Here is an 18,943-nt window from a genome sequence, read left to right as displayed (position 1 = left end):
GGGAAGAAGATCAAAGAAGGTTGTGTGACTACCATGCGCAAGTCAATGACGAAATAAATGGCCAAACTTAACAATTGTATTGTATTACTCCCTTCATCTCTAAATAAAGTTCTCATTTTCCCTTAAAAGAAAAGTTCTCATTTCTTTTGGGCATAAGTATTAAGAAGAAATCGTAAGTGAGACCTTTTTTGTATAAAATTAGAATTGAATTAAAGTTGGTACAATATTCATAAATTATTTAGTGAGGAGAGAAAATATAGACCATTTTACAAAGTCATCTTGGTTATGAAAAAATGGGTAATATAATAGAAAGTAGAAGCTAAATGATATACTTCCTCCGTTCTGTTTTAAATGAAACATTGTGTGAAATGACACTATTCATTGATCAATTTTGACTCCAATTTATCGCCATTATATAAAGAAAAACATAGTCAAGTGGGATCTTGTTAGATTCGCCTCAATGCATACTATCAAATTATAACTTTTTTATATTTTTTACGTTTGCACAACTAAAGATATTAATGATTAAAGAAGCGTGTTGGGTTGCGTGAAAAAGCAAACGTTTCATTTAAAACAGAACGGAGGAAGTATATTTTAATTAGTGGACTCATACCAAATAAGAAAATGGGAAATATATTTGGAACAGACATAAATGGAAAAATAGAAATTCTATTTAGGGACAGAAGGATTGAAGGAGTATCTTTCTCCTATCATCTGAAAGAACGTCTTAGGTTGACGCTTGAATTGAGGGGTTCTATCAAATTTTTTTCCTTCTAATAGAAAACAAAATAAAACAAAGAGAACACTTGCTAAAGTTTTTTGGGGAGTTTTGCCTAATTTAGAACCATTGCGTATATTTTTTTGTTCAAATCATAAAAACAAGGGTGATATATCTAGTAAAGATTTAATGCATTAAAATGGTAAGTATACACTATGGTAATATAGTTGTAAGAAAATTATACGTCATTCATTTTGTTTTAAATGAAATATTAGGTGAAATGACACTATTCATTGATCAATTTTGACTCCAATTTATCGCTATTATATAAAGAAAAACATAATAAAGTGGCCTAGGGATATTGTTAGATTTGTCTCGATGCATACTATCAAAGTATAACTTTTTTATATTTTTTACGTGTGCTTAACTAAATATATTAATGATTAAAAAAGCGTGTTAGGTTTCCTGAAAAAGCAAATGTTTCATTTAAAACATAACGGATAAAGTATATTGAGTTTTTATATACTTCCTCTATTCTAAAATAAACGAACTCATAATTTCTCAAAAAAACTCTCAAATAAATGAAAGAAGCGTATCATATATTCAAAACATTTTTTTTATAAATATACTACTTCTCATAATAAATAATTAAATATACTATCATTTTTGCTATATATACCATTAAAATATATTCTTAACAATTCTTATTTAGGCAATTTTTTGGGGGTTTGGCAAAATCTAACAACTCCATTAATTTATGAAATATTTACACCTTTGTTGTCCAGTCTTTGTCTCAACTCTCACGATCTCCTGTTTCCACCCTTCTCCCTCGAATCTTCGTCTCTTACCTCTACACTTTCTCTCTCTTCACTCTCCAGTAAGTAGTTGGGTTGTTGTTCATTCAAATCATATGAATTAGTCATTCATTCATTCATCATCTTATGTATTAATTGATTCATGAGATCGTTTTATTGAGCTTCTAACTGGTAAATACTTTCTGCACCATACTCATGATTTCATTACTAAACATATCTTACTTGAGATTTGAAAAAAGTAATCTTTTTGGTTTTTTATATGAGTTTTATGTTGGGTATACTCTAAATTTCTGTTCTTGCTCTTTAATTTTTGTGTTACTTGGAATCCATATTTATGAATTGCTATATTTGCTTTGTGTTTGCAGTTGTGCTTCGTGATTTATTTTAATGTTTTGAGGCCCATACAGATATCCAAGCTATTGTAGTTTCTTTGTTAATTCAGCTTGATTTGGGTTTATGTGGGGTTTGAGGAATTGAGGTGTTAGAAGCAATTTTGACTTGAATGATGATGATGATGATGATGATGATGGTGATGATGGTGAATTGGTGATGGTGATGGTTGTGGTATAAATCGTCGCGGATTTTCTGTCATTTTGCTTAGAAATAGAAGATTGGGATGATTGGTTCTTGGGGTTCTTAGATTCTGTTGATGTATTCCTCTGAGATGTTGTTTTGTGCTGTATTAAGACCATGAAAAATCTCAGCAGGAGTACATCTTCTAGTAGGAGTACATCTTCTAATAGGAGGAATGCTACCTCCATTGTTAGTCCAAAGGTGCTTCTTCATAGAGATAACTTCAATGGACTTCGTCGAGATAGTTGGGTTTCGAGGAATCTGTATATTCTCATCATTATTGGACCATTGGTTACCTTTTGCTTGGGTTTATCTTATGGGTATCTCTATGTTTTCCCCAATCGTGGGCAGGCGTTGCATGAGTATCCTGCTTCGTCGAGGATATGTGATGCCTTTGATGGGAGTTGGGTGTTGGACTATAGTTATCCTTTGTACAACTCTTCTCTGTGTCCTTTTGCGGAACAAGGTTTTAATTGCTTGGGTAATGGGAGGAAAGATAAAGATTACCTCAAATGGAGATGGAAGCCCAAAGATTGTGACATCCCAAAGTTCAATGCATCTAATATGTTGGAAAGGCTTCAAGGTAAAAGGATTGTTTTTGTAGGAGATTCTATGAGTAGGACACAATGGGAGTCTTTTATATGCCTGCTTATGACAGGAGTTGAGGATAAGACGAGTGTTTATGAAGTGAATGGTAGGAGCATAACGAAAACCATAAGACACTTGGCTGTTCGCTTTTTTTCCTTTAATTTATCAGTGGAGTTCTACCGGTCTGTTTTCTTAGTCCAGCCTGGTATGGCACCAAAGCATTCGCCAAAGAGAGTAAAAACAACACTCAAGCTTGACAAAATGGATGACATTAGTAAGGAATGGGTCGATTCAGATGCTCTAATATTCAACTCGGGACATTGGTGGATACCATCAAAATTATATGAAACGTAAGTCTTCTGGTGCTTGTAGAAGTATTTGAATTGCATATCAATTGTGAGCTTTATGCAACTTTATTTTTCTCATTTTACAGAAGATATGCAAGCAAGTTGGCCATTTCATACTATTAACACCAATTTTAGAAATTCAGTATATGAATTTCTCTTTATTGAACTAGAATTCAGCAACTCACATATATCTGCAGCATCTGGTTCTTGAATCTTGCTGATAGTGCAAGCACAAATTGGTGCTTAATTTAAATTAATAATCCAGGAATCTACCATTCGATGAGGCTTATTGTAAACTTTGTAATTTTTTTTTGTTGTGTATGTGTTCTCATATTTATAGATTTGTAAGTTGCAGCTAGCTTTTATATGTCTGTTGGCATATTTAATGCATGTTGAGTGCTTACTAGTATATTGCTGTCTGTTTGCACACATCTCTGTTCGTCACTCTACTTCAAGAACTGGAAGGTAGCGCAATTTTCTATAATGCCTTGTTAATTTGATAGTTCTATAATTTTGATTATGAAATACATGAATTATTTGCACTATATATGAAAACAAGCAATTGGCTTCAGAAAACCCATCATCTCTCTTTTTTACAACTCTATTGAATGTAGGATACCGTGCAAGCAGTTACCTGAAGGGTTTTGATGGAGTAGTTCAGACATCTTTTGCTCCACTTGTGAAGGAGTTTCTGCTTAAGTTATATGTAGTATTGTATGAGATTGAGTTTAGCTATATAATTTTTTCCATAGCTGTCTGGTATAAAAAAGCAAATATATTTGTGTCTCATAAGTCAGGTTTAGGAGACACAGAAATTTCTGCCCTTTGCTCCTACATTAGCATGAGTTGAATACCAGGAAAAGGATGATTCCCTGGTTGGTTTGAATGATATAATGTCCTTTAATACTTTGAAGGAACATACTGGTATACCCTGTACTCTGTAGTGTCTTGATAAAGGAAATATGTTGAGCAGATTTTAAAGATGGCTATCACAGAAATTTGAATATGCTTTGAATAATTTAAAATTTATGCCTAATTGCTTATATGCACGAATAGGATATGGAGGATAGTTTTCAATCAGTATCACACTATCACCTTCCTCCCAAACTGATCTAGACTAGTTAAGAATAAGACTGAACATATACGCCTCCAACACCCTGTGAAGATAAGATCTGATATGGGTGGCGGTTTGTGTTATTGTATAATCCATGAATACTAGAGACGTATTGGAGGCTTGGAGCAGCTATCATGTAAATGGAAACTGTAATTCTATCCATTTCTCATCCTAGACAAGCCGAAATTATGCTTAAGATTGGCGACTTGGCGTGCGCGTGTGAATAGCTAGATTGCATATTGTTTGTGAGGGAATGCCAATTTCCAATTTTTACTAGAAATTGTAAAGTTTCCTTGATGTGGCTGTTTTTCTTTCTCTTTTAGAATACTAAAGTCTCCTAAAATTCTCTTTCTAACAGGGGTTGCTATTTTCAATTAGGTGGTTCACTGAAACTTGGGATGTCAATTGCTTCAGCCTACAAAGTAGCTATGTCCACCTGGGCTTCATGGGTGGAAGAGTCAGTAAACTCAACAAGAACACGTGTTTTCTTTCGTACTTTTGAGCCATCTCACTGGAGGTATGCTAAAGAAGCCCATTCAAATGTTTAGTATATAACATGACGTGTGCTAAACAAACACATACCGTCTCTTCCATTGATGAATTGATACGAACAATGATCTTCAAGTTAGAAAATGGCTATTACTCTTACAGTCTTACTTCAATATCTTGTATGTTGACTTCATGAAATAAAGAAATATTCTGGATTAGTGGATTCTATGAGGTATTGTTTTAAAGAGAAACTGCATATTGCTGTGTAGTACACCTCCCACCAGCAGCTATACTGAATCAGATATGCTCTTGCAGACTTAACTCTAGAATTCAGTGGCACAATGCTTGTCCTTCAAATTTGCATTGAACTATTGAAAACCAATTCATGGAAATAAATCACTCAGTGATGCATACTTGTTTTGCACTTGCGATTTTGTATCATATATTTCAGTTTGTGTGAGGGGCTTATAATAAAATGGCTAAAAGTTTGTTGTCTCATCTTGTTTGCACCAGTAACCAATCCAACGCACATTGCAATGTGACTCAATTTCCAACATCAGGGATTGGAAATAGTCAACAGAACCCATTCTCGGATTTTGTAACTGATACAGTGAAAAGGATGAAGTTTCCAGCTACTATGTTGCAGATCACTTCCATGTCAGCCTCTAGGAGTGATGCACATGTAGGTAACTGGAGTGACCGTAAATCTCTGACCGACTGTAGCCACTGGTGTCTGCCTGGAGTACCCGACTTTTGGAATGAAATTCTGCTGTCTCGCCTTTTCTCCTATTAGGTACTTGCTTCTCAATCTTTCTTTATTTCCATCTCATTGTTTTTTTATTACTCTGTTTACCTCAAACTTTATATAATTGTGTCATATGAAGTTGTGATAGGTTCTCATATAATTAATTCCAGCTTTTCTGACCTCTATTGTTTCCTTTGCTAGCTTGGCACAATCAATCTGGTTTGTCCTTGTAACTATTTCAAATATCTTGCATTGTACTTGTTAGTTCTAGAGGACGTTTAGCTACCAGATAGTATGTTGTCATGTATTGTGCGTGTATAGTATAGCTAGAAGTGTATTAGATCTAGGACAACATATTCTTGTTTTTATGGGATAAAGTAGAGTCGGACTTGTTTTAACATTTTACGAATGCATGTCTTCTTCTTCTTTAATTTCCGTTTCATTTTTGCCTGCAGATCGACTGATACGAGACAGATCAAGTTCGATTCTTCAAATCCTATTCTCCATTATACATTTCTTGTCCTCTTTTTGATAGGACATATACATACCTTGGAGAAGTTTCGGCGAGTGTATCAGTATAGAAAGTTTTGTTAGAGACACCATCATCACCCACTCAGTTTCTTCCCTCCTGTGATTTAATTTTACGTGTATGATGAGGGGATGTAATTGAAGCCTTTGGAGGTTCATTTCAGGGTTGTATTCTTTCATTCACATTTTGATCAATTGTTGTATTTTAGAATATACGAGTTCTTGTTCATTTTTATTGCAAAATTTTGCAATTTGTATACCTTTTATAACCCATTTTTTCGGGTTATTTCTTCGAAGAAGGTCTCGGCCTAACTACGCATGCAAGCCCGGCCATGTGCACGTGCATCATGGGCCTCGCATAGGGCCTCGGGAAGATGAGAGGCGGTTAAGGAATTAGTTTGCATTGTTGGCATCTTTTTTTAGTTACTGTGAAGTTAGGAGTTTGAATTCTCTACTGCCCTTTATCACCTTTTATTTTCCTTTTTCAATATTGTTTTATCATTATTATTAGGAAAAATTGACAATAGAGGTCTGAACTTTGGGTGATAATTTTTAAAAAGTCTGAACTATTGATTAACCTGTGTAGGTCCCAACTTTAGGGGGTCTTAACTTTTAGCGGGCCTTAGTGACTTAAAACTGGCTTAATAGGTCATCACTTGTAAAACTTGGGTCACATCAGAAGGGTTAATTGAGGGAGGGATGTAGGAATTAAGTGAGATTTTAAAAAAAATCTTCAGTTTTAAATCGTCGAGGCCCGCTAAAAGTTAAGACCCCCTAAAGTTGGGACCTACACAGGTTAATCAATAGTTCAGACCTTTTAAAAATTATCACCCAAAGTTCAGACCTCTATTGTCAATTTTTCCATATTATTAAAAGGTTAAAAAAAAAAACTCAAAATCATTATATTATGAATTATAACTTTAACAACATATCTATACTATCTATACTAATAAATTAAAATGTGTTTCTAAGCAAGGAATTATGCCACGTGGCGCTATCTCTTAGTGTGTTTACTTTATATAAATACGCATATAACAAAAAATAGAAAATGCATCTTATAAAATTTGATCCCATAACCTCAAGCATATACGCTAAAGCTTTAACCAAGTAATATTTGGTGTTATATTTATGAATAAAATGTTAACAAATGAAATTATAATTACCTGGACAGGCCTAAAAACTAGTTGTTATCAAATAGTAGTTCATGTTCACCGACTAAGGTCTCGTTTAATGGTAGTCGTACAGGGCCTCCATAACGCTTGGGACGACCCTGTACGCATGGATGCTAATTATGTAAAATCTTTTGAGAATTCAAGTTTACACCAAAGTATCATGTCCTTGGAAGTTCCGTACATGCAAAGTTCTTGACATTAGTATTGCTACCTTGATACTTCCTCTGTTTCATATTACTCGCTACACTAAAAAAGAAGTGTAGCAATGAAAGATATAGCGTGTATTATGAAACGGAGGAAGTATAATGAATTATATCCTCGTTAAATCTTCTCATGGGCCCTCAGGATCTGATGTGCATTGACTGAAGGATTTGATAGGTTGGTTTTAGAGTTAGCGTAGTGTCAAACTCAAAAGCCAACGTTGATAGCAAGAATGTAACTCTTGCTTGCCTGTCTGATAGGTGGTAATAAATGGGGTTAACAGTAACAAATACGTTGGGTAATTTTGTGTATAAGATTCATGTTACTTTTTTATCAGCAATTCATTGTGAAATAGGAATTGTTTCCTAAATGAATAACGCTTGGTCCTAGGTTGTATAAATAGACTTTTCAAATCAGAGTGGCACAGCGAAAGCGTGGTGAGCCCATAACCCACAGGTCCTAGGATTGGAACATGTTCTGATACCATGTAAAGATTCAATCAATTCGTTCTCCCTTCACATTAATCTGAAAAGTCACAAATATTGTATATAAAAGTTCAACATCTTATATCTCATAGATGACATTGAGTATTGAGACCTTGTTTTCAAAATACAACATTTATGATAATATTTTATATACAATATATTTCGACATATCATATTTGTGGTTGTGTATGCAACAACTATTTGTTCAAAAGAAATTTTCGTTTAGATGGCTTCCAAATTAGGAATTTACCCTACAAGTATGCCTTTGGTATAAAGAAAACCAACAATGACCCATCATTTCAATGATGAGGATGATTTTCTTTCTTAATATTTTCATCAATCTCTAAAACCTTGTAACATGATATGCTATTCAAAATGGTTTTCACGGGAGTATGACATAACCTTGTAGTAATGGTCATAGATGATAATATACATTTATGCAAAAGAATAATGTACATGGAGATGGAAAACGTATTGTCCAGAGCTGAGACATATTATAAAATATTATAAAATCAACTCTAATTTAGGGCATGTTCTCTTTGGCATAAAACAGCTGAACTAAACTGAACTGAACTAGACTGAACTAAAATGAATAGTGATATGTGAGAGTAAAAGTATTGTCCAGAGCTGAGCTAAACTAAATTGAACTGAAAATAAGTTAAGGAAAACAAAAAAGGGAACAAAGAATAATATAGAATATGTTAATTTTTTTTACTCTCATGAGAGTGGTTTATTGTTAAAATCATTTTCAACATATTAGCACAGAAGAAACAGAATTTTTCAAGTTCTGAGAGCAAGAAAGATTAGGTGTTTTTAAATGCAAACATGACAGCCCTCAAAATCTTGGAATGGAGGGCAAGTCTCTAAAAACTTACAAGTTCATTCTAACAATCAACACACTCAATGAAATTGGGGTTTATATAAATGCGTATAATGTATAGAGTCGAAACACAACATCTGCTAAGTGCTAAGAACTATCATTTAATACTCTAATTTCCCAAATAACAATCAACTTCTATGGCTCAACCTCAAAATTTTAACTATCCATTTTTCCCTTTCCCGCCACCACATAGTTACCTATTCCCACCGAAACTACCACCTCCCTTTCATCCCATTTCTCCACCATACCTACCACCTCCTTTTCATCCCATTTCTCCACCAAAACCAACCCCACCATCACCAATAAAGCCGTTGAACCCTCCACCATCGCCGAAACCTAAACCACCTCCATCACCAGCAAAGCCCTCTAACCCTCCACCGGCACCGAAACCTAAACCACCTCCATCACCAGCAAAGCCCTCTAACCCTCCACCATCGCCGAAACCTAAACCACCTCCATCACCAGCAAAGCCCTCTAACCCTCCACCAGCACCAAAACCTAAACCACCTCCATCACCAACAAAGCCCTCAAACCCTCCTCCAGCACCAAAACCAAAACCACCTCCACATTCTCTCCCTCCACCAAAGCCCTCAAATCCTCCACCAAGACCACCTCCGCATCCTTTGCCTCCGCCAGCTCCAGCAGTAAAACCACCACCACTGCCACCAAAACTTCCACCACCACCTCCTCACATCACCCCCACCCCTCCACTGCCACCACCTCCTGCTCCTGGGCACCACGGTACCATCATTATTGTTTTCGTGTCCCTTGGAGGCCTTTTCTTTCTAGCATTCCTTTCAGCTGCATTGTTCTGCTTCATGAAGAAGAGAAGAAAGAGAATGATCAAAGAGACTGATGATATTACTTTTGATGAACGAGTGCACGTTCATGAATCTGTTGTACCTGGTCCACATGGTGAACCAGCTGTGCTTGTAACCTTTGAAGAGGATATTCATTCTCATGAAACTAAAACAAAGAATGAAATAATTGGTGGAACTTCTCATACTAAGGCTATACATCATCACCACTCTCCGGAAATAGCAGCTCCCACTCTCAGCTACAGTCAGTCACCACATTGAGAACAATAACTCGTTGAACGGGATGAAATTTGTGCATGCTCTATGATGTTGCATGCTAAGAGCTTTTCTAATCTTTAAAACAAATTATACATTGAAGTTTGAACTACATAAATATTCACATATTGCTTCAGTATATTACTGATTGCTATGCGTATTTCAACAAATAACATTCAGAAATTGTCTTTTATTCGTTTATATGATATTTTATACTATTATTTAACAGTTCAGACTATTGAACTTCTGGCAACAAAAAGTTCAGAAGAATAAAACCAATGACAAGTTTTTATCTTACATTAAAGATGCTAATACGATCAGTGCCATAGTAATCTTCTAACTGTAGTACTGCAGTCTGCACACCATTTGACATTGTGGAATTTTATAAACTCCGAATCAATCACGTGGAGAATCAGGACACTCCTTATCTACACAACGATGTATGACAATGGCAGCAGCATAGACACCAAAACTCAGAATTAGCAGTTCTAGATATATTTCAAGATTGCATGTTATACACTTGTGTCAACAAATAGAACCAGACAATCATAAAAATGGTCAAACTTGATTTCCTATCACTCTATCAGCATTGACAGCTATGGTGTTTTAAATATTGGAAGTTGCTTTATATTCTCCTCATCTCATGATACACTTGAAAACTTAATTGATATGTGAACTCTATTTTCATTATACCACGAAGTAATTCCCTTCAAGACCCGCTATACAAAATGGGGAAGAGAAATCCAAACCTCTTACATCAGAAGCAGAAAGATGACTTCAGCGTGAAATTTACAAAGATATCGGTGAAGGTCAAGGATCGATTGCCATAGGAGTAATACGCCTCTTAGCTGGCTTGTTAGAGACAGGAATGCTTGTCGCCACTGGATTTTTAGCGACCGGAGTGCTTGCCGCCACTGGATTTTTAGTGACAGGAGTGTTTGTCACCACTGGATTTTTAGCAACAGGAGTGCTTGTTGCCACAGGCACTGCTTGTTTGTCATCATTTTGCTTATTTTCTAAAATTGGGCTGCCTTTTACGGATGCTTTGACCACCATTTCCTCCTCTGGCTTCTGTTGACTAGGAATCTCACCAACATGACTAATGACTGGCTTTCCGTCTAAAAAGTTCAGCACAAAATAAGTATCACATAAAACATGGAGAAAGTGGCGTGAGTTCTTTATGGTGAGGACAAACCTGGAAAAGGGATAGGTGATCCCAGTTCATCACTTTGAAATTCTACCAATGTGCAGTATCCATCTTGTGATGATAATGCTAGATACTTGCCATCTGGCGACCTATTGAAAGCAAAATGTTACAGGCTTGCATAAAAGAGTAAAAGCGGAGTGCAAAAAATTGAAGAAAACCAAACTTAAACTCCTTCCTTCAGAAAAAAGAGTAATAAAAACAACAGTACCATGCAATATCTGTTATGGCTGCATAATGGAGACCAGCCAAAATTGCCAGAGGAGCAACACTTTCCGTGTCATAAATGTACAATGAATTTAGAGTTGCCACAGCAAAAATAAGCCGATATGGAAGCTTGAAGAGTCCAGCTGTCAGAGAAAAAATAATGGTACCTATTATTACATCAAATTGTGAAATTAATCACCATATGTGTGAAACAAAGAAAAATTACCTGAGTTTGATCCACGAAGGCTAAAGGCCAAAGGACAGAAATGGACTGCCACCACAGGCTTATTGGCACCAGGAAGCTGCAGAGTGGGCCTGGATGTCAATAAATATATATATACATATATCAGTTCTACCCACAAGAGGAAAAAGGAGGTTTAACACTGATTTGAGTCAAGAAAATGGTAAGAGGATGGATGAAATCTAGTCATCTAAGAATTGGTCAGGCAACAAATCCTATCTTGAAGTCAAGAGAATGCCTTGCCTTGAAAGATCTTTTCTGGAGAATATATAAGCAGTGTTGATAGATTCAGACTCAGGTGAACATTTGTATATACCTGCAAGAGAAAGGTAGATAGGATTTGAATATGAAAACCAAGTTTATGATATTTCGTAATAGCTTCTTAGAAACTTTAGAATTCTTCATCCTAAAGGTTTCCATCTTAATCTACTCCCCACTTTACAATAAAATGATAAAAAATAAAAAATACAAGAAAAAGTTGTGAAGAAACTGAAATAAGAAAAGAAAGAGAAAAAGCGTCGACTATGTTATTTCACAACAAAATGGATTTCAGTTTAGAACCATACCAGCAGGTACCACTAAAAATGAGCCATCAGGTGACCAAGCTAATCTGCGGAAGAAAGATGGCAAAGTCTCATCGTGAAATAGATGATTCTTCAAGCACTGCATTTCAACTTCAACTATGTCAGCGCTTACCAATAGCATAATAAATGACATATTGTACAAAACAAGCCATTCTTAACCTTGCTATCATCTGTAGATTGCTGCTCTGCCTTCACGATCACATGCTGACAAGCATAATTTATTTTCTCTGTTCCCTTTACTTTTTGAGGCTTGTTAACATAAATTCTGCAAGTTCTATCGGAGCTAAGAGATGCAACATATTTAGACAAGGGATCCCACGCCACTCCCTGAACATAGTGGAGATGTGCATCCAAGATCTGATGGACAGAACCTATATGAAGAATATCAAAGGGTTCAAACAACATTGGAACTGCATCAGATATACCACATCTACTTCATAATCTTTATGTACCTTTGTCAGCATCCCATATGATGCAAGAATTATCAACAGATCCAGAGAAGATATAAGCTCCATTTCTGGACCACTGCAGATCCAGCACATCCTTTCTGTGAAATCTATGGAATAAAATATAGAAAATATATCAAAACTCAAAATAAGTTTAGAAAGTTCAGTCATTCAGCCAATCATAAAACTGAACTATCATTCTTACAAATACAAAGAATTCCTTCTCTTAGTGAACATTTACATGGTTGCCATTTGCAGAATCTCCAGAAATTTCTAATTCTGTTGTCCATTACCTGATGTTTAGTAAGTGCTGGAGCTATAGTGTGTTTCTTAATCTTCAGCAGTAGTTGAATAAGCCAGTCCTCTTATTAGTTCACTTATATACAAGAATTTAAGATATTAACTAAGCTACTATCTGTTTTAGGTAATGAACTGAACTATTCACTCTTCATACGGAGGTAGCAAATTCATACTCCCTCGGATTCTTTTTAATCTACACACTTTCCTTTTTGGTATGTTTCTTTTTCATCTACATTAAAAATATTGTGCACCACGCACGTGACCCGCTACAAAGTACTCATTCCCACTTTCCAAAACCTGCAATTTCTCTCTCTTCAATAATACAAAAACAATTAGTTCAGAAGAAACCTACACTATATCATGTCAAAACACACTATGTCATGTCCATATACACTATATCATGCAACACTACCATGCTAAAATAAACACAACAAAACACTAAATCATTTCAAAATACACTATATCATGCCATAACACACTATATCATGTACATATACACTATATCATGCAACACCATCATGCCAAAAGAACAACAAAACACTATCATGTCAAAACACACTATATCATTTCAAAATAAACTATATCATGTCAATATACACTATGTCATGCAAAACACACGTCAAAAAACTCAGCAACACTATCATGTCAAAATACACTATATGATTTCAAAATACACTATATTGTTTCAAAATTAAACAAAAATGAACGAAAAAACTGAAAGACGTAGTACAAACTTGAACAGAGAGAAAATAAAGAAGTTATGAGAGAGAAAATGAAGAACTTATGAAAGAGAAAATGAAGAAGTTAATTTATGAGAAAGAAAATGCAGAATTTATAAGAGAACGAAGTTGGAAGAAGTTATCAAAGGAGAGAGAAGGAAAGAGAAGTTATCAGAGGAGAGAGAAGAAAGAGGGGAGACTAAACGCGACAAAGATTGAGAGTTGTAATCATAACAACTCACGTGCGATGGATTGAGTGCACACTAAGTTAGTGTGCACCGGGTTCATATTAGTTTTTTTATTAATTTACACACTGTTACTTTTTCTATTCTTGGTAACATGTCCCATTTACTTTCTCCTCTTTTTCCACCCATGTCATCCATTTTTTAATACTACCTCCGTTTTTTATTAGATGTTACACTTTTCAAATCACGGACTCCTAGGTAATTTTTGGAGAGGAGAGAGATAGAAAGAATGAAAAACAAAAGGGCTCATGTGAACATGTGATAGGAGAGAGATAGAGAGAAGTTATTACCCAAAATAAAAGTGTAACATCTAATTCAAAACTTCCTAAAATAGAAAGTGTAACATCAAAAAAAAACGGAGGAAGTATTTAAATCCACTTTTTAGTTTCTCTCACACTTTTTTAGTCTCTCTCTACCACCTTTTCAATTTATCTCTCATACTTATGTACTTCTTCCTTGGTTCTCCTCCAAAGTGAAGTGAGTAAATTAAAAAGAAACCGAGGGAGTGATATATACTGATGAAGTTTCAACAAACTCTACTCTCCTTGACTCGTGAAGTTGCAAATGCAGTTCTCGTACAAGAAATATTTTAACTGCTTTGCTCCTCATAATTATAGCAGGACTAAAGCTCATCTAGCTTTCAGCAGCTTCCATTATTGCATCCAAGCTTCTTAGAAGATCTACATGAATCACTGGATCCTAAAATTTTAATACTAATGACTGGTGCATGAATGTCTAAAACAAAATTCTCGGTTCATCACATCCTCCAACCTACAAGACACAAGTTTCACCTTTTATCAATCATAAAAAACAACCCAGAATCAGTCCTACCAAGGCTGGATCTGTTGAGGTCCAGATGTGCATAGGCTTAACCCGTTACCCCTACTAGTCAAAAGCAAAAGAATCATAAACGATGAACAACAATGAAATCTTGTGAAAGTTTAATTCTTCCCCCTGTAAGCTGAAGAAATAAGACGTATGACCTTATGGGTTTAGTGCAAGGATTCAGGAAGAGAAGCAAATAATCACCGCTTACATCTTACAAGAGGTACTTCCATCTCTCATTCATCGAATCAAATAATCACCGCTTACATCTTACAAGAGGTACTTCCATCTCTCATTCATCTACCACTCTCTACAATGCCTAACATTCTGCTAGCAAATTGAAATTTAGAGTACTAGCAAAGCAAAGATTGTTACAAATTATACAACAATTGGCCCAGAAAATAATCTTACGATAGCGTCTTGAGGACTTTCCAAACTTGACCGGCATCTGTCACGTGAGATTTCCATAATATAAGTTCACCTCCTAAAGAGTAAAGAAAAAAGAACACAGTTCAGCAATTTATGAGCAACATAAGTTCAGATTCAAGTTCTAATATAACAGTGAACTATCATCATACCATCTGCACCTGAAGCAAGGAGCTCTCCTGCACACAGGAAGATCAAGGGAACATGAATAAGAATGACTATCGTAACTAAAAGGAAGATTGTGCATACATATACAGATATACAAGCACGTATTAATGTGTGTATAAATATGTCTATGCATGGGTATGTATGTTTGTGCCAACAATAAATAAAACTTCTGTTCAGGAATGCAGACAAGACACAAGAAATTTCAAACCCATAGCACAACCACTTGAGATCACCTATCTTAGATCTTCATACCCCCTTTAGAGGCACATGCAATCATGCATGAGACATGGACTTGGATGCATAAAAATTACCATACACAGATTGAAAGATTGAAAGAAATTGGACCGACCAAGAAACTTCATCCATTTGATTTGCTTTTCGAGTCCATAGAAAATATATAATAAAACATTCCAAGATTTACCTATCCAGGACAACCCCCCCCCCCCCCCCCGGGGTTCTCCCTTCAGGAAAAGTAAGTCTATGTGCAATGAGTCATTAGAAGATTTTTCTAGCTAATAAAAAAAATGAGCTAATTTGACAATTTGAGGTTTGAACATTTATATGAGGAGTGTTATACATTTGCCAACTTAGCAAGTTAAGGTCAAAAATTATGAAAGGCAAGAGTGTTGAGTCATCAACGGAAGATATCATCCTCAAAACTAGCAATACTGATTACTGAAAGCCATATCTATACAATCACATTAAGTGGAGCCCTAACAGAAAGACTAGTAGAATTCTATCTTCATTTCTACTATTATATCTAATACTACAGTGTCAAACTTATTTAGGCATTCAGAAATATACTTCATGATGAATAACTGAACATGCATGTAGCAAATCAACAAGACAACTCCTTACCTGAAGGCGAAAACCGAAGAACATTCACTGCTGAACTATGATACGAAAGACTCGATCGATATGAAGCTGTTGGAATTTTCTTTTCTGCCTCGCCAGAGTCTACTTGCCAAATCTAAATAATCAGATACATCATCAAACAATTAAAGAACACCGATATATAGATCAATGCCATCATAACTAAAGATGACACACTAAAAATTAAATAAAAGCATCATCACATCTATAAAAAATAGGACTTTTACCACCTTATGAGATCAAGTTTTTCAAAATAACCACCTTATATTTTCAATTATTCAAATAAACACCTACCAATTGACAGATTCCGTCAAGCAAATCATCCTCAAAAAAAGTCTAAGAACGATTTTTTCACCTCCACTTTAGTTCACTAGAATGTATATAAGGTTAAAACCCTTGTTTAAGAACAATTTCTTTGACAAAATCTGTCAATTGATATCTATTTAAAGAGATTTCAGTGGTTATTTAGAAAGAAAAAAAATTAACTTATAAGGTAGTTATATTGAAAACTGTGATTTTAAAAGGTGGTAAAAAATGAAAAAAAATCCGAAAAATGAAGCAAACAAGTGAACTCATGTTATCCAATTGAAACCCTAACCCTAATTCAGTACCAAAATTCAAGTGTTTACTGTCAAAAATTGAATTGCATAAATGATAAATCAAATAACATACAGAAAGCAATTAATCCTATGATAATTAAGCATCACACTCGAATCGCATATCGATCGAACACTCAAATTGATGCGTAAACAACCTCAAAAGCAAAGAATCAGATCTGAAAATGAGATTGCGGAAAAAAAAATTGAAAAAGAGGAGAGAGAAAAGTGAAAATACCTTGATATCGAAATCAGCACCACCGGTGGCTAAAAGACCAGAAATGGGGTGAAAATCTAGGGTTAGAACAGGCTTAGTGTCGTGCCAATTGATCTGAACTGTTCCTCCTTTCATTGATTACCTGAAATTTTCCAGAAATCAGGTGAAATTAGCAAGAACAGTAGATTTCAAATCGAGCAAATTAGGGTTGTGGAAGATTATTGCGGGAGTTTTTTTTTTTTTTTCCTTTCTGTAGTTCTCTCTATCTAGAACTGGAAGAGAAAGGAAGAAGAGTAAGAGCGTTTGGCGCCTTTTTATTTTTTGGCGGGAATTTCGAGCGAATTTTATTCAGATATTGTCCGCTTTGGATCAAGCACGTAGCGATATAAATTCTCTTCTCCCCTCCCTACTAATAGGTTGGTAAATGGCAACTCATTTATTACTTTACTTACCCCCAATAGGCATAGGACTTATCTAGTTTGTTGTTTAGGAAAAGTAATTATTGAAATTTTAAAAAACAATAAAAGATAGAGAGAACGAATTGTTGTTCAAACAACTCACAACAACGACAACAAACTAGATAAGTCCCATGATGAGTATTCGGGGTAAGCTTTTTGATCTCCAACATTTTTGCTAAAAGGAACTCCCCTCTATCCCATAATATAGTGCCTACTTCATTTTTGGTAAGATCAAACTTTAAAATCTTTGATCGAATATTATTGTTTGTATATATAAAAGAACATATTCATGTGAGATCTTGTTAGAGTCGTCTCAATGTGTAGTTTCATAATATCAACTTTTTATATTTTTTATTTATATGGAATTGAAGATATTAAAGGTCAAAGTTACGTCTTGGAGACCGTGTAAAAAAGAAACAAGCACTATATTATGGGACGAAAGGAGTAATAACATTCTCTTACCCTAATTTCATTGATATTATTAATTTTGTCCCCAATTATTTGAATTTTTTTAAAATAAATTATCATCCCATAACCTTCAATTTCGCTCTAAAAAGAAAATTAAGAGAATAAAATGAATTATGAAACTTATGGATAATGATATATTTGATAATTGTAACTGTCCGGGTCGCCCGGGTCAAATTTTCTAGTTGATTTTATTTGAAATGTGAGTCGTATTTATGTATGTCACTATTAAAACTCTACCACTAACACCTAAAAAATATAATTAATTGAAAGTATTGCATCGTTTAATTCTGATATAAAACGTTAAAAGTTATAGCGTTTCACAACACCAAACATCTAATAACTAATGCAATATCTACTTTTATCGATCAAGTCCATAAACTCTACCTTGCCTTTTTTCCCTAAGTGTGTGTTTGACGATGTTTGATCTTTTCGCGAACCGGTCCATGGTGAAATCTTACTGTGGAGCCCAATGTTCTTTAAATAAATTTTAAAAAGGAGACAACTAAATAAGTAAACAACGGTATGTGTACATTATGACTCTATGTATAAATCTTGATTAAGATTAATATTATTTGTTCTCTTATCCTTATCAATTAAAAGATGGTACATACTTGAGAACAAGTCTAGTTATCGTGATATAAATCAAAACAAAGTTTGGTTGAGACGTTTGAAATATAAAGTAGAACATCTTAGAGATCATATTAATGTGAAGGCTTTTACAATTTTTATGAATTTTAAAAGTGAAACATCTCATGAAAAGCATAATTTGTTTATCGAGAAAACTCCTCAAAGTAAGTGAAACTTTTAATAATCAGCGAAACCCTTACATTATTATAAAATGAAATTACATGAGAAATATAACTTCTAATAATATTCATGGAAAAACGACTACTTAATTAATTCTTTAGTTTCATTTTAATCTACCCACTTTTCTTTTTAGTTCGTTTCTTTTTAATTTACACACTGTTGTTTTTTTATTTTTGGTAACATATCACATCTACTTTCTCCTCTTTTTCCACCCATGTCATTCCGGCCCGACTCGATTTTGGATCGGATTTTGGGTAGAATTTTTTGACCCGCGGGCGAACTCGTCCCGATTTTTTTTGCTTTTGGGCAAGCCAAAAAAGACTTTTAAGTCTATTTTTTGGCCTGGTCGAATTTTGGCCCAAAATAGCGGGTTAGGCACAAAATTTGGCCCGGGCCGACCCAACCAATGGGCAAATCTTTTAGGCTAACCC

At 34.9% G+C, this 18,943-nt stretch overlaps 3 protein-coding genes across 9 annotated transcripts; 2 read left to right on the top strand and 1 right to left on the bottom strand.

The window, feature by feature from the left end:
- The first annotated feature begins 1,439 nt into the window (after nucleotides 1-1,439).
- Nucleotides 1,440-6,152, top strand: LOC125498229 (protein trichome berefringence-like 7). Of its 2 annotated transcripts, none has more exons than XM_048646040.1 (5): nucleotides 1,440-1,595; nucleotides 1,899-3,044; nucleotides 4,514-4,672; nucleotides 5,158-5,437; nucleotides 5,845-6,152. In XM_048646040.1, exons 2-4 carry the CDS (start codon nucleotides 2,224-2,226, stop codon nucleotides 5,435-5,437), a joined length of 1,260 nt encoding a protein of 419 aa, XP_048501997.1. In that variant the 5' UTR covers nucleotides 1,440-1,595; nucleotides 1,899-2,223; the 3' UTR covers nucleotides 5,845-6,152. The 2 variants fall into 2 exon arrangements, with proteins under 2 accessions (XP_048501997.1, XP_048501998.1); XM_048646041.2 differs by having other exon boundaries at nucleotides 1,455-1,704.
- Nucleotides 6,153-8,675: 2,523 nt separating this feature from the next.
- Nucleotides 8,676-17,234, bottom strand: LOC104895434 (chromatin assembly factor 1 subunit FAS2). 6 transcript variants are annotated; one of them, XR_007275064.2, is made up of 14 exons: nucleotides 16,801-17,234; nucleotides 15,952-16,063; nucleotides 15,078-15,104; nucleotides 14,911-14,983; nucleotides 12,417-12,520; nucleotides 12,124-12,335; nucleotides 11,947-12,043; nucleotides 11,624-11,696; nucleotides 11,366-11,454; nucleotides 11,144-11,282; nucleotides 10,924-11,024; nucleotides 10,478-10,846; nucleotides 10,027-10,156; nucleotides 8,676-9,466 (listed from the first exon to the last, which is right to left on the bottom strand). XR_007275064.2 is itself a non-coding variant. In XM_010681940.4 (12 exons), the coding sequence occupies exons 1-12, from the start codon at nucleotides 16,912-16,914 to the stop codon at nucleotides 10,539-10,541; spliced, it is 1,449 nt and encodes a 482-aa protein (XP_010680242.2). In that variant the 5' UTR covers nucleotides 16,915-17,233; the 3' UTR covers nucleotides 10,199-10,538. The 6 variants fall into 6 exon arrangements, 1 of the variants encoding a protein (XP_010680242.2); XR_007275066.2 differs by having other exon boundaries at nucleotides 10,027-10,083; XR_007275067.2 differs by lacking the exon at nucleotides 10,027-10,156.
- LOC130591756 (protein TRACHEARY ELEMENT DIFFERENTIATION-RELATED 7-like) lies at nucleotides 8,793-9,954 on the top strand. Its single transcript, XM_057395647.1, has one exon. The coding sequence runs from the start codon at nucleotides 8,793-8,795 to the stop codon at nucleotides 9,732-9,734; it is 942 nt and encodes a 313-aa protein (XP_057251630.1). The 3' UTR covers nucleotides 9,735-9,954.
- Nucleotides 17,235-18,943: the final 1,709 nt, after the last annotated feature.

This window comes from Beta vulgaris, chromosome 6, assembly GCF_026745355.1.
Source record: "Beta vulgaris subsp. vulgaris cultivar EL10 chromosome 6, EL10.2, whole genome shotgun sequence".
NCBI classification, from domain to species: Eukaryota; Viridiplantae; Streptophyta; class Magnoliopsida; order Caryophyllales; family Amaranthaceae; genus Beta; species Beta vulgaris.
The sequence above is the reverse complement of the archived record's forward strand: the minus strand, read 5'-3'. Positions and strand labels throughout refer to the sequence as shown.